The sequence below is a fragment of the Stegostoma tigrinum genome, chromosome X (genome assembly GCF_030684315.1).
Source record: "Stegostoma tigrinum isolate sSteTig4 chromosome X, sSteTig4.hap1, whole genome shotgun sequence".
Lineage (NCBI taxonomy): Eukaryota > Metazoa > Chordata > Chondrichthyes > Orectolobiformes > Stegostomatidae > Stegostoma > Stegostoma tigrinum.
Genome location: NC_081404.1, coordinates 6013664 through 6029930, shown reverse-complemented (window position 1 = coordinate 6029930; position 16267 = coordinate 6013664). Strand labels below are relative to the sequence as shown.

At 43.6% G+C, this 16267-nt stretch overlaps 1 protein-coding gene across 4 annotated transcripts in view; it reads right to left on the bottom strand.

Moving 5' to 3' along the window:
- The window catches only part of pou6f1 (POU class 6 homeobox 1), a 186346-nt gene that overhangs the window by 63495 nt on the left and 106584 nt on the right, over nt 1-16267 (bottom strand). For all 4 annotated transcript variants that reach the window (XM_059643392.1, XM_048523309.2, XM_048523308.2 and 1 more), the window contains one exon: nt 5034-5206. In XM_059643392.1, the coding sequence (XP_059499375.1) occupies nt 5034-5206 (173 nt within the window). The remainder of the gene's footprint in view (nt 1-5033; nt 5207-16267) is intronic.

Genomic DNA, 16267 nt, shown 5'->3' with positions numbered 1-16267 from the left:
TTGCCAGACCTGCTGAGCTTTTCCAGCATTTTCTGTTTTGTTTGGGAGTCAGGTGGTAGTCACTCACTACAGGATGCCTAGTCTCTGACCTTCTTTGTAGCCTCAGTATTTATAGGTCTGTTCCAATTCAGCTTCTGGTCAAGGATAACATCCAGGATGTTTCCAATGAGGGACTGGGTGATGGTAATGTCAGTGAATGCCAAGGGGTGAAGTTTAGATTCTCGCTTGATGGAAATGGTCATTGCCTGACACTTATGTGGCTGAATGTTGTGTAACACTGAGTGGCATTGTCAGCCTAAGCCTGGACATTGTCCAAGTCTCGCTGCATTTGAACATGGACTGCTTCAGTGTCTGAAGAGTCGCAAATGGTGCTGAACATTGTGCAATCAGTGAACATCCCCACTTCGGACCTTATGATGGTGGCAAGGCCATTGATGAAGCAGCTGAAGATGGTTAGGCCTGGGACACTACCCTGAGGAACTCCTGCAGAAATGTCCTGGAGCTGAGATGACTGACCTCCAACAACCACAACTATCTTCCTATGTGCCAGGTATGACTCCAGCCAGCAGAGAGTTTGCCCCTTGATGCCCATTGATTCCAGTTTTGCTAGGGCTTCTTGATGTCACACTCAGTCAAACACAGCCTTGATGTCAAGGGCTGTCACTCTCACCTCACCTCTGGAATTCAGCTCTTTTGTTCGAGTTTGAACCAAGGCTGGAATGAGGTCAGGAGCTGAATGGCCCTGGTGGAACCCAAACTGGGCGTCACTGAGCAGGTTATTGCTGTGCTGGTGCTGCTTGATAGCGCTATTACTGACACCTTCCATCACTTTACTGATGATCTACGTGGGGCAGTAATTAACCGTGGTGGATTGTTCCTGCCTTTTATGTACAGGGCATACCTGGGCGGGATTTTCCACTTGTCATGCAGATGCTGGTGTCATAGCTGTACTGGAACAGATCAGCTAGGGGAGCGGCAAGTTCTGCAGCACAAATCTTCAATACTATTGAGGCTGTTGATTTGTTCGCTGAGCTGGTAGGTTAGTTTGTAGACATTTTGTCACTATAATACATCATCAGTATGCCTCCGATGATGCGTTGTCGATTTGTCCCGTTTGTTATTTATGTGGATCCAGTCTGATGTGGTGGTTGGCCTCACTTGCGGTTCTGCTTCACAGTGGTTGGTATATGGGGTCTACTTCCACATGTTTGTTGATAGAGTTCCGGGTTGAGTACCAGGCTTGTAGGAAATCCCGTGCGTGTCTTTGGTTGGCTTGTCCTTGGATGGCTATGTTGTCCCAGTCAAATTGGTGGCCTTCTCTGTGCAGGGTGCATGGAAATAGTGATAGTTAGTCGTGTCTCTTGGTAGTTAGTTGATACTCATGTACCCTGATACCTAGTTTTCTCCTGGTCTGTTTGGTGTAGTGTTTGTGGCAGTCCTTACTTGGGATTTTATATATAACGTTGATCCTGTTAGTTGTGGGTATGGGATCCTTTGTTCTTGTCAGTAGTTGATGTAGTGTAGCTATGCGTTAGTGTGCTACCATGATTCCTAGTGGTTGGAATAGTCTGGTAGTCATCTCTGATACATTCTTGATGTATGGCAGGGTGACTAGTGTATCTGGGCATCCTGTTGTTATCTGTTGAGTAAGTACTGGTGGACTACGCTTTATGGTTAGCCATTGTTTTTAAAAGGCGCTGTGGAAGTGCTCTTCTTCGGTTTTGCACAGTTCCGCTCTTTTGCACAGTTATGGCTCTTTTGAACTGAGCTCTGACGCTGCTCAATTTGTGGGAGTTGAGATGGATACGCTAGTCTGGAGCTCACTGTTGGCCCTTCGTTCAACCATTATGTCCAGGAATGGGAGTCAGTTGTTCTCCTCTTCTCTGGTGAATTTTATGCCAATGAGAATGTTGTTGATGAGTTGGTGAGGTTCCTCCAGTTTTGCGCACTTTATAATGATAAACATTATATATAAAATCCCATGTAAGCGCTGCCACAAACACCACATTGGACAGACCAGGAGAAAACTAGCCATCAGGGTACATGAGCACCAACTAACTACCAATAGAAACGACCAACTATCGCATGTTTCCATACACTTGGATAAAGAAGCCCACCAATTCAATTGGGACAACATAGCCATCCTAGCACAAGCCAACCAAAGGCACATGCGGGAATTTCTAGAGGTCTGGTACTCAACCCGGAACTCCATCAATGCACATGTGGAAATAGGCCCCATTTACCGACCGCTACAAAGCGTAGGCAGCCACCACATCAGACTTGTAACAAATGGGACAAACCGACAACACTTCATTGGAGGCGTACTGATGATGTTACCTACTTTGGCAATGAAACGTCTGCAAACCAACCTACCAGCTCGACGAACAAATCAACAACCCCATCCACAACCACAGCTACAAGTCTTCTCAAAAACTTCAGTACCATTGTCAGAATTTAGTCAAGGCCCATAATCTTTGCAGTATCCAGTGCTTTAAACTGTTTCCCAATATCATGTGGAGTGAATTAAATTTGCTAAAGTCCAGTATCTGTGATGCTGGAGATATCCATGGGAGCTGAAAATGTATCATCATCCATCTAGCACTTAAATTTGAAGCACTTCCAACCATCTTCAGCCTTATCTTTTACACTGATGTGTTGAGCTCTTCCATCATTGAGGATGGGGATATTTGTGAAGCCTCCTCCTCCAGTGAGCTGTTTAATTGTCCACCACCATTCACGACTGGATGTTGCAGGACAGCACAACTTAGATCTGATCCGTTGGATGTTCGATCACTTAGGTCTGTCTATCACTTGCTGCTTATGCTTATTGACATGCAAGGAGTCCTGTTTGGTAGCTTCATCAGGTCGACACCTCATTTTTTGGAATGCCAGTTGCTGCTCCTAGCATGCCCTCCTGCACTCTCCATTGAGCTAATAGCCTAGAGGAGATGAGTAGGCAGGTATCTCTGCCACCAAAGCTGCAAGACACTACCACTGATGCCACCTGTGAACAAGGGTCATCGCACTTCCCATAACTTGGGTCTCCCGAGAAGCATCAGCCTCAAAGAGAGTGAAATGCCGGAACGGCACTGCACCTCTGAGATCGAAGAAGAGGTGGAGGAAAACAAGGACGAGGCTGATGAAGAACTGTCCCCATGCTAGACTCAGGAGGCAAAGTGTACATCGGAGTAGCAGGGACACCAGCTCTAATCTGGACACGTTTCACTTGTGTTAGACTCATTCTGTATGACATTTGGAGCCACTCTTCTTCATCGAAGTGAAACCAAGTATTTTTTTTAATAACAAATGCTCGCAATCTTCCAATCACACTGATAATGCAAGGTACAGAATTCCACCTGAAACACTCTCTTCTTCAAGATCTTTTTCACTTTGCTAAATTTCTTTTACACTTTCCTTCCTTTCACCCTGACGAAATGAACACACAAGTCTTGTCTTGTTGCAAAAACACACCTAGTGCTTTATTCACAAAAAATAAAATCATGCTGGACAAACTCAGCAGGTCCGGTTAGCATCTGTAAAAAGAATCAGAGTTCAACGTTTCAAGTCCAGTGAAGCTTTGAGTGTGCTGGCTTGATTAGCAGTTTGATATTGTTTATAACAAAAACACCTACAGGGACCCACAAAATGACGCTACTAACTCAGTGGTCTCTACTCACAGCCACTGCTACAGGTTTCTCCCTCTGTGGCTGAGGATGACGTGGAGACAGTCTGCTCACTGGTGCCTACCTGGGATGTACCTGAAGGTCAGCCTCGGTGTGGGGGCAGCACGGTGACGCAGTGGTTAGCACTGCTGATTCACAGCGCCATGAACTGAGGTTCAATTCCAGCCTCAGCTGACTGTGTGGAGTTTGCACATTCTCCCCATGTCTGTGTGGGTCCCCTTTGGGTGGTCTGGTTTCGTTCCACAGTCCAAAGATGTGCAGGTTAAGTGGAGTGGCTATGTTAAACTGCCCACAATGTCCATGGATGTGTAGGCTAGGTGGGTTAGCCATGGGAAATATAGGGATAAGATGGGTCCGGGTGGGATGCTCTTTGGAGGGTTAGTTTGACTTGATGGGCCAAATGGCTTGATCCCATACTGTAGGGATTCTACGATGAGGTACTCACTTGCAAAGGCTGCTGCACCAGCATCATCAGTTGTAAATCCAAAGAATCCCCATCAACTCTGACTGATGTCTTTTGGCTGGCCACTCCCTCTCAATGAAGAAGCTTATTTACTCAAAACCGAGGGAGAACGGAACATGTTGTGATGAATGGACATTGCTGACAAAGCTCTAAATCACGACCTGGAAATGATATCCTGCCTCATCAGTACCTCTGTGCTTTGTATGTACACTGTAAGGATATTCTGTGTTTTTTCAAATTTTTCAGATGATTAACTTATTGCTCCTTATCTTTTATTTATTCTGCTTAAGAGTCCGAGCTAGTTATGCCAGCCCAGTTGTAACTGGCGGCTAATTTAAATAGCTCCCTCCTGGTCAGGTAATAACAAAATTATTTCTTTGAAAAAATTGCTTTAATGGCAATATGCTGCCTCCTCCATAAATTTCTCTTATGATTCTAAACACTATGGCTGGTCCTTTTGTTCCATTCAGTTTCAGAACAACATTTCAGCAAGGTAATTAAGTTCTCTCTGTAATCACACAAGAAGCACTGACAAATGTTAAAACATGGAAATTGATTTGTAGATATGTTCCTGCCACCCACAATACTAAAGGTACTGCAAGCCAAAGCCTCAGTCCCAAAACAGTCAAAGGATGATTTTGCACAACAGGCAATCATTATAAATTTTGCTGTAAGTATATATTAAAGCCAAGAATATATAAATCAAACACTTTAAAAATCATTAACATGCAAATGTGGACAATTGATTAAGAACAATACTTCTAACTTAGACTTCATTAATGAGGCAATGATCACTATAAAATACTGCAGCAAAAAAGAAGGTTTTATGGTTCTATTACCACAAGTCCCTCTATCATATCTAACAATCCAACAGTGGAGTAACTCACTATTGTCGGGTTTAAAGTCAGGCCTTGAGCTGGGTGAATGGAAGTGACCTGGGTTTGTGGTTCCAGCTGTTTTAGGGGAACAGTGGATGTAGGCAGGGACTGCAGAGTGGCCTGAGGTTGTAAGGCCTGTTGAAGCTGTGTAGGCTGGAGAGCAGTGTTCAACAGCGAAGCAGCTGCAAGAGAATTGGGGAAAAAAAAACAATTGTTCAGAATCAAGCACAAACTTCTAAAGCCCAGAATTACTCCATTACAGATGACAGCATAGAAGCCTGTCACGCTTGGATTTACCACATTCTCAGTCACATTGCGTACTGATCTCTTATTTGCACATGTTGTATTATCTACTTCATTTATTGTGGTTAAATTCCAAAGACAGGATGGTGGAAAGGTTTACCATTCAAAATGACTCTGCCATGCAATCTAGACTGTTAACATAACAAGAAATTAAGATGACTCTTGGGGTGCAATGTTAATGTCCCTATCTCTAAACTAGGAGGCCTCGGTTCAAGTTCCATCTACTTCAGAGGTGTGCAATAACATCTCCGAACAGGTTAATTTAAATTAAAAAATCCATGTAAGGAAATTTGATGGTACAGGTTGTGCACCTGTAACAAAGTTTGTCCTATAGTCCTTTCTGAAGGGGGACCATAGGGTGAGAGAGCTGCTGGTGTGGTCTTGTCAATAAACTGAGCAAAAAATACTTGTGCTCTGAGTTTTTATTTGAACAGCCTGGTTGGAATCCAAAACACAGACTGTTCTGTTGAGTATTAAAGGATCTCAAGATGCTTATTGCTAGCAGACATGTTCACCACAAATGTAAGCCAATGGCCAAACAGAGACTCTGATTTTAATCACTTAGCTGATATGATGCTGAACGTTGAAAAACCTTCCACAAGATTATTTGCCAAAGTTAACACATTTTTTTTCTTATTTAAATAACACATGCTTAAAAGGAATTGAGCGCTGAAATTTTTTTTTCAGGCATGGTCCCTCTTCCAATAGAATCCATACAGTGTGGAAAAATGTCACTTGGCCCAATGAGTCCACACTGACTCTCTGAATAGCAACCCAACCAGACTCACTCCCTGACCCTAACCCCGTAACCCGGCATTTCCCATGGCTAATCCACCTAGCCTGCACACCCCTAGACACTATGGGCAATTTAAACAGAACCAATCCACCTAACCTACACATCTTTAGACTGTGGGAGGAAACCAGAGCACCCAGAAGAAACTCACACAGACACAGTGAGTATAAGCAAACTCCGCACAGTCTGCTGAGGCTGGAATTGAACCCAGGTCCCTGACACTGTGTGGCAGCAGTGCTAACCATCGAGCCACCACGTCATCCCCATCCTACCATTAACACAGACTTGAGAGTGCAAGTTACAAACTGAGCATCAGTATAAAATCATTTTTATTTCTGCTTGAGATATTTCAGCTTTTCCATGCAACTCTATGCAGAACGGTGTTGGTATTCTGGCCTTTCATTTTAAAGCGTAAATTGGGGGCATAGCTTGTGAGATTGTCAAAAGTCAATTAAAGCAAAACTATAGAATCTTCATTTCTGCAGAAGTATACAGGTTTCAAACTTGATAACATCTGGTGTGGCAGGAGGAAGAGGTGTTTCTCGTTCAGAACATTACACTAGGGTTAGAAACTATAAAAGGAAAATTGTTCAGAAACATGGTTGCAGAACATAGGCATCTAGAAAGGTGGCACTGTGGGAGGAAAGAAACATCAGGGGCAGGAGAAAATGGCCAGAAGACATTGTAGGTGCACGCATTAGATTGACCGATGCAGCTGGTGTTCTACCACAGACAGAGAAAGCAGAAGGTCAGGAGGGGAGATCTATTTTGGCAAGCTTGGTTACCTTTTGCAGGCTATCCCCAAGATAAGACCTCTCACAAGATAAGACCTCAGGGTGTTGCTCTCCGGCAATATATAACAATCGCGAGAAAGCTCATGATCCTTAACCTTTTCCACCACAGTCATTCTAAGCTATTATATGAGATCTTTGAGCAGCAGCTAGCTTGCAGTGTGTCTAGTTCCATCAAACAGATGGCTTGCCAAGATTTATCCAATTCACAAAGGAACAGTAACAGCATATGGAGTGGCAGATGTATTTCTCCTGAAATTATGCATTCTCTAGCTACAGAGCTGACATTGCACTGACGGTAGATAGAGATAATGGGAACTGCAGATGCTGGAGAATCTGAGATAACAAAGTATGGAACTGGAATGAACACAGCAGGCCAAGCAGCATCTTAGGAGCACAAAAGCTGGCGTTTCGGGCCTGGACCCTTCATCAGAAAAGGAGGATGGGGAGAGGGTTCTGAAATAAAAAGGGAGAGAGGGGAGGCAGATCGAAGGTGGATAGAGGAGACGATAGGTGGAGAGGAGACAGAAAAGTTAAAGGGGTGGGGATGGAGCCCGTAGAGGTGAGTATAGGTGGAGAGGTGGGGAGGGGAGAGGTCAGTCCGGGGAGGACGGACAGGTCAAGGGGCTGGGATGAGGTTAGGAGGCAGGGAATGGAGGTGTGGCTTGAGGTGGGAGGAGGGGATGTGAAATCCCCACTGCATCCCAAAACCAGCCGATTTCACAAGCTTCAAAATCTCCCCTCCCCACGCTGCATCACAAAACCAGCCCAGCTCATCCCCACCTCCCTAACCTCTTCTTCCTCCCACCTATCCTCTCCTCCCACCTCAAGCCGCACCTCCATTCCCTACCTAACCTCATCCCGCCCCCTTGACCTGTCCATCCTTCCCGGACTGACCTATCCCCTCCCTACCTCCCCACCTATCCTCACCTGTACGGGCTCCATCCCTGCCCCTTTAACTTGTCTGTCTCCTCTCCACCTATCTTCTCCTCTATCCACCTTCGATCCGCCTCCCCCTCTCTCCCTATTTGTTTCAGAACCCTCTCCCAATCCCCCTTTTCTGATGAAGGGTCCAGGCCCGAAATGTCAGCTTTTGTGCTCCTAAGATGCTGCTTGGCCTGCTGTGTTCATCCAGCTCCACACTTTGTTACTACTACATTGACAGTATTCCTGTTACAGTTTAAGCGTCCCCAAATGGAGCATGGTCCTATGTCACTGAGAAAAGCAACAGCTTTCTGAATGTCCAAACATGTCCGGTCTTCCCCCTCAGCACTCCATATACAGCAAGCTTCCCCAGCAAGATCTACTAGCAGACATTCTGCGTGTCAAGCAATGGGAAACGTGGGAAGTCCCTAAGAAGTTCCTTGTGACAAGCTCCACCAATTGAAAAGCAGGCTGTGAACTACCATGGATGAGAGTGCTTCTTGCTAAACAGATTCAGGACAAGCCAGGGGCCTGGCACAGTCACCTTCCACTGCTGGGGCCTTGGGGCAAACCCAATTACCTCGGAATGTTCTCACTATGTACTAAGTGATGGTCTAATCACCTTTAAATTCAGCAAATGAGGCAACTGTCTGCCTCCTGGGGATTTGCATTTCACTACATAAATACAATGCAATTACATTTCTTATATGTTCTCTGCTTTTTTAAATATTCCAAATATCTGTAAGAAAGCCACACGATGGCTATATGGTCAATGGATGTTTGCAGGAATGAGATTTTTAACAGCTTTTCAATCACCCTGTACATCAGTACAGCACAGTTACAATGAGGCTCACATGAGGCAGATCGATCAGTGAGCTGCCAATTGGTTTGCTGGGCCCTCTTGTGGTAGTGTCCCTACCCCTAGACCAAGTGACCTGGGTTCAAGTCCCATCTACCCCAGAGGTGGGTCATAACATCTCTGATCAAATTGATTAGGGGAAAAATAGGTTAAGTTTTAAAAAAAAATGCAATTGGTTTGCTTGGAGGAAATATTTGAAGCTTAGCTCAGGGAGACAAACTCTTTCTGGCACGCTGAATGAAACAGACTGCGATCTCATGGGAAATAGTGCAGCAGCAATAAATGACTGCCTTTCTAACACTTGTTCTTCTTCCCCTTCTGTAGATGTGCCACAGTAAAATGGAGTTGAGGTCCATAAGCCAAAGCGGGTTGAGTATTAGAGCTTGCAGTATCCTAAAAACCAGTTATTGGATCTTACAAAACAGCAGCAAGGCAGATTTCTTTCTTTGAGGACAGTGCAGCAAGTAATACATAAGAATCAGCAAATTACAGTGGCAAACAGATAGTAAGTACAACCCATTTGAAAGTTAACTAATCTTTGTTCTGAGTTGAAGACAGTGATCCATACCTCAGGGGAATTAGACTGAGAGAAAAATGATTTCTCAGCAGAGATGCTAGCATTGTTGGGCAATACGCCAAGCTCTTTCATCACAATTTTTCTTTGTTCCTGCACGGAAGAGAAATTCTGCAGCCCATTGCTGAGCACATGGTAACTACAGACACATTGGCACAGGATCCGATGGAACAAGCCAGTCTTGGCATAACTCAAGAATATTCAGACTGCACCTGCTTCTCTGTATCCTCTTCTGTGAAGAGCCAGGCTTAGCAATTGCACAGAGATGGTCGTGATAGGAATTTTACCATTCTCAAAGCTGTCATTTGGTCTGTTAATGTGGAGAGAAGTGGGCATATTGCACCAATATCCAATAGTGGACACAGACCTGGAATGGCCATGGATAATTCAGTCTCTTGGGATAACAATACATCCTTATCGCCTGGAATGACCGCACAAATGGCTGCTGTGTTTCTTACATTTCAAAAGCATGTAATTGCCTGCAAATATAAGTATAAACATATCAATCAGGAGCAGGAGTAGGCCACTCAGCCCCTCAGACATACCTGACTATTCAGTAAGATCACGGCTGATCCTATTACCCCACATTCCTGCCCAGACCAGAATTTAAAGAGCAGAATGAGGTCATTCAGCCCATCGGATCTGCATACCATTTGATAATGGTGGATATGTTTCTCAGCCTCATTCTCCTGCTTTCTCCCCATAAACCTCGATCATCTTACTAATCAAGAACCTATCTATCTCTGTCTTAAACATACTCAATGACTTAGCCTCCACAGTCTTCTGAGGCAATGCATTCCACAGATTCAGCACCTTCTGGCTGAAGAAATTACTCCTCATCTCAGTTCTAATGGGTTGTCCCATCACTCTGAAGCCGTGTGCTAGGGTCCTAGTCTCTGCTATGAATGGAAATATCTTCTCCACATCCATTCTATCCAGGCCTCTCAGTATTCTCTAAGTTTCAATCAGATCCCCCCTCATCCTTCTAAACTTCACGGAGTACAAATAGAGTCCTCAACCTCCCCTCATATGACAAGTCTTTCATCCTCGGGATCGGTCATGGAAACCTCCTCTGGACCCCCTCCAACGTTAGCATTTCCTTCCTTAGACATAGGGTCCAAAACTGCCGACAATATTCCAAATGTAGTCTGACCACAGCCTTATACAGCCATAGCAGTACATCCCTGCTCTTATATTCTAGCCCTCTTAAAACAAACGCTACATTGTATTTGCCTTCCTAACTGCCAACTGAACCTGCATACTAACCTTAAGAAAATCCTGCATTAAGACTCCCAAGACCCTTTGAGCTTCAGATTTCCAAAGTCTTTCCCCATTTCAAAAATAATCTATGCCTTTTCTTTTCCCTCCTAGCCTGTCCAAGTTCTTCTGCAGCCTCCCCACTTCTTCAATATTATCTGTCCCTTCATCTATTTTTGTGTCATCTGCAAACTTAGTAACAATGCCCTCAGTTCCTTTGTCCAGATCGTTAATGAATAATGTAAATGGTTGTGGTCCCAGCACTGACCCACAGCAGAACCCCACTAAGTCACCAGCTGCCATCCTGAAAAAGACCCCTTTATCCCCACTCTCTGCCTTCTGCCAATCAGCCAATCCTCTACCCACACCAGTACACTGCCCCTAACACCATTGGCTCTTGTCTTACTTAGCAGCCTCCTGTGCGGTATCTTGTACAAGATCTTCTGCAAATCCAAACAGATCACACCTACTGGCTCTCCTTTGTCTAACTTGCTTGCAACCACTTCCTTACTAATAATCTTAGCAACAAATGAGGTCAGGGTAACCAGCCTATAGTTTCCTGTCTTCTGCCTCCCTCCCTTCTTAATCAGGGGTGTTGCATCAGCCATTTTCCAGTCCTCTGGGACCTTCCTTGACTCCAGTGATTCCTGAAAAATTATTAATACCTCCACAATCTCCTCAGCTATCTCCTTCAGAACTCTGGAATGTAGTCCATCTGGTCCGGGTGATAGATTCACTTTTAGACTTTTCACCTTCCCCAGGATTTTCTCCTTAGTGATGACCACTACACTTGCCTCTGCTGAGCTACTGACATCGTCCATTGTGAGAACTGATGCAAAGTACCTATTCCATTCCTCTGCCATTTCTTTGTTCCCCATTACTACTTTTCCAGCCTCATTTATCAGTGGTCCAATGTCTACTCTTGCTTCTTTCTTACGTTTTAAGATATCTAAAAAAACTCTTGCAATCTTCTTTTATATTACTAGCTAGCTTACCCTCATATTTCATCTTCTTCCCACTTCTTGCCTATTTTAGTTATCCTCTACTGGTTTTTAAAGGTTTCGCAATCCTCTGGCTTCCCACTAATCTTCACCACATTGTATGCTTTATCTTTTGCTTTTATGCTGTCCCTGACTCCTTTGTAAGCCATGTCGTCCTCCCTTTAGCATGTTTCTTCATCCTTGGGATGAATTTCTGCTGCGCATTTTGAATTACACCCAGAAACTCCTGCCATTGCTGCTCCACCATTTTCCCCGCCCAGCTCCCTTTCCAGTCAACTCTGGCCAGCTCCTCCCTCATGTCTTTATAGTTACCTTTACTCAATTGTAATACGGTTACATCTGATTCCAGCTTCTCCCTCTCAAGCTGCAGGATGAATTCTACCATGTTATCCTCACTGTCTCCTTGGGCTTCCTTTACCTTAAGTTCCCTAATCAAGTCTGCCTCATTACACATCACCAAATCTAGGATCGCCTGTTTCCTAGTGGGTTCTACCACAAGCTGCTTCAAAAACCATCTCGTAGACATTCCACAAATTAAGTTTCTTGGGATCTACTACCAGGCTGATTTTCACAATCCACCCGCGCATTTAAGTCCTCCATGACTATTGTCATAGTGCCTTTCTTACGTGTATTTTCTATCTTCTGATTTATTTTCTTCCCCACACCCTGACTACTGCTAGGAGGCTTGTACACACCTCCCACAGAGTCTTTTCTCGTTTGTGGCTCATCAACTCTACCCACACAGATTCTACACCTTCCAACTCTATAACATTTCTTGCTATTGATTTAATTTCATTTGTTACTAACAAGGGAACCCTCTGACCGTCTGCAGAAAGGACACGTATCCTTAGATATTTAGGTCCATGCCCTAAACCCTTCGCAGCCATGTCTCAGTGATACTGACAACATCGTACCTGCCAATTTCAATCTGTGCTACAAACTAATTTACCTTCTTTCATATACTGAGCACTTTTAAGTACAACACCCTCAGTCCTGTGTTGACTTTTCATAGTTGGCCCTTATCTGTTGTGCCTCAAGTTAGAAACCTGACCCTTTCCACATTCTTTGTCTTGTTACTTGTTCCAAAAGCTGGAATAATCTCTGCTGAGACCGCCTCCACTTTAACATTTTCCATAATGTTCTATGCAACTGACCCAACTCCCTCACCCCAGTATCCAGTTTAAAGCACTGTCCACCGCCCTAGTTATGCAATCCACCAGGACCGAGGTACTAGCCTGATTTCAGGTGCAGCCATTAGAAAAGCTTCTTCCCTCCTCATTGCTGGCGCCAATGTCCCATGAATTTGAATCTGCTTCTCCCACACCAGTCTTTCAGTCACATGTTTACCACTTTAATCTTGTTGACCTTGTGCCAATGGCTCATGGATCAGGTAGTAATCTGGAGACTGTTATTTTTAGGTTTTTAATTTACTTCCTGGGATCTCACATTCCCTCAGCAGAAGGTCCTTCCTCTTTCTGCCTATATCATTGCTACCTACATGGATTACAGCAACTGGATCTTTCCCTTCCGACTCCAGGCTCCTCTGCAGCCCAGAAGAGACATCCTGGAGCTGGGCACCAGGTAGGCAACACAGCCTTCAGGACTCTTGATCCTGGCCACAGAGAACAGTGTATCCCTGATCACCATTACATTTCTCTTTTCTCCCCACTCTTGAATGGCTCCCTCTACAATGCGTTCGGGTCAGTTTGCTCGATCTCCCTGCAGCCCCAGCTTTCATCCACACAGGGAGCAAGAATCTCAAACCTGTTATAAGAGTGTAAATGCTGAGGATCCTTCAGCACTACCTCCTGGATCCCTCTGCCTGCCTCGCTTATAGTCACACCCACCTGTCTCTAACCACTGACCAAATGTGAGGTGGTTAACCTAAGGGGTATGACTGCCTCTCATATTCCCTCATTGCTGACCATTGCTGCACTCCATTATTATACTGCCAACTTGAAGATATTTTGTTTATGCCTAATCTCTGTTTCCTGTCCATTAATTAATCCTCTTTCCATGCTAATCTGTTTCTTCCAACTCTTTATCTTGCCTATTAAACTTTTGTACAGCACCTTACTGAATCAGTTTTGGAAATCGAAGTACACTACATTGACCAGTTCCCTTATAACTACCCTACTATTTACATCCTTGAAACGCTCCAATCATTTGGCAAACAGGATTTATCTCTATTAAGACGATGTTGCCTCGTTATAATCATCTTGTGCTTTCTTAAGAACATTGTTAAGGCCTCCTTAAGAGTAGAATCCAGTATTTCCCAACAACTGAGGTGAGGCTAACTACCCTGTTTTCTCCCTCACTCCTTTTTGAAAAGCAGTGTGACATTTGCCAACTTCCAATCCAATGGGACCATTTCCAAATGCAGGGAATTTTGGAAAAATATAGCTGAGAGATAATGAACGTACCAACTATCTCTTTTGCAATATGAGGGTAAAGTCAATAGAGTCTCAACGATTTGTCAGATTCAATTATCTCAAGTTTTCCCAATACTTTTTCTCTGATAATTAATTTGTTTACATTTTTAAGCCCCTATGTTACAATCTATTTCTGGAAATAAACTTGTATTTTGTGCTGTCACACATAGACAGGGTAGTGAAGACGACATGTGGTACACTTGCCTTTATTGGTCAGTGCACTGAGTGTATGAGTTGGGAGGTCATGTTGCAGCTGTACAGGACATAGGTTAAGCTACTTTTGGAATACTACTTTCAATTCTGGTCTCCTTGATAAAGGAAAAATGTGAAACTTGAAAGGGTTCAGAAAAGATTTACAAGGATGTTGCTGAGATTGGATGATTTGAGCTACAGGGGGAGGCTGAATAGGCTGAGGCTATTTTCTCTGGAGCATCAAAGACTGAGAGGTGACCTCATAGAGGTTTCTAAAACCATGACGGACATGGATAGGATGAACAGTCAAGATCTTTTCCCCAGGGTAGGGGAGTCAAAACTAGACAGCATAGGTTTAAAGTGAGAGGGGAAAGATTTAAAAGGGATTTAAGGGGCAACTTCTACATGTAGAGGATGGTGCATGTACGGAATAAGTTGCCAGGCAAAGTGGTGGAGGCTAGTACAATTACAACATTTAAAAAGGCATCTAGATGGGTATATGAATAGAAAGGGTTTAAGGGGGATATGGGCCAAATGCTGACAAGTGGGATTAGATTAATTTAGGATATCTGGTCAGCATGGAAGACCAGAAGCATCTGTTTCTGTGCTGTACAACTCTATGACTCTGTGACAGACCCAAAATATTCCTTACAATGCCTCTTCCATTCACATTCCATATAATTATTCCTCCTATTTCTTCTTACAATAGACCAACATTTACTTGAGCCACCTGAGCCTTTAGTATACACTTATACAGGCTCTTACAATCAATGTTTACATTTTGGTTAGTTTACTTTCATAATGTACCTTTTCCATTTTTATAACTTTTTGGTAGCCTTTGATGGTTTCTAAAACATTCACAAACCTTAATGATTAGGACTTTTTTGTTGAGACTTTGTTTTTCAAAGGAATGTACTTTTGATGAGCATTTTGAATTGCTTCTTTTGATGAATTTGACTGCTCATTTGCAATTATATCTTTTAGTCTATGTACTCAAATAATATTAGTCAGTTCTCCTCTTATACCTATGCAATTGGCATTATTTAAGATTATTGTTTGCATTTGGACCTTGTACTTTATTTTCAGACTTAACATGGAATTCAATGTATTATAATCACCATTTCTCAGAGGATCTTTTACATTACTCTGCTTTTGTTAAACAATGCTAGATCAAAGATGGATTTATTCATTAGTTGACTCCACAATGCATTGCTCCAACAAACTGCCAGGAAAATATTCTTCAAACTCATCTTGAGTATTTTTGCCAATTTGACTGATTCAGTCCATATGAAGATTAACGTACCCTGTAATTCTCACATTGCCTTTGGTGACAAGATCCAATAATTGAATTTATTCCTCTGTTAGGAGTCTCTAAACTACACCCACCAAATTTTCTGGCTCTAGTCATTCCTAATTACCACCCATACTGATTTTACTTCATGATCTTCTGAGGCAGATCCCTTTTCACTTATAACAAAGTGTGGAGCTGGATGAACACAGCAGGCCAAGCGGTTCCCATTATCACTGGTACCCTTTTCACTTATGCCTGTTTGTAATCCTTCATTATCAGGGCTTCCCTTTCTCCTTTGCCATTGTGTCTGTTTTTCTGAAATATTGTGTACTCTGGAATATTTAGTTCCCACCCTCGATCACCAAGTAACCTTGGATGGAATCTTCTATCACTCTGAGTTAACATGGGCTTTGCCAAGATTTGTAGCAGGGTCACACTAGAGGTTGGACGAAGTCTATCTCAATTTTGGGAGCATCTTGCATCATCTTTTGTGCTTTTGCTGAGCAACGAGGCACATTTCTTGCTAGGCAGCTGCAAGGTGTCAATTCATGAGATTATTGCTGCTAAACACCTTATCAATGCTGCAACTCACCACTTCACCACATTCAGCTTCCCGTCTTACTAAACATACCAAACTAGATGTCAAGAAATCGCTACATGGAAATCAGAGCAGGTGCTGGGAAACTTCAGCTTGTTGTTGGTTGTGAACAGCCTCTAGGTGGATCAGCACCTCAGGGCAAGATCCATGGGCACCAGCTGCACGCACCCCTTGCCCATGGTCATTGGCGTCTGGTGCTTGCCAGCCCCTCATGGCCACCTCTCCAAT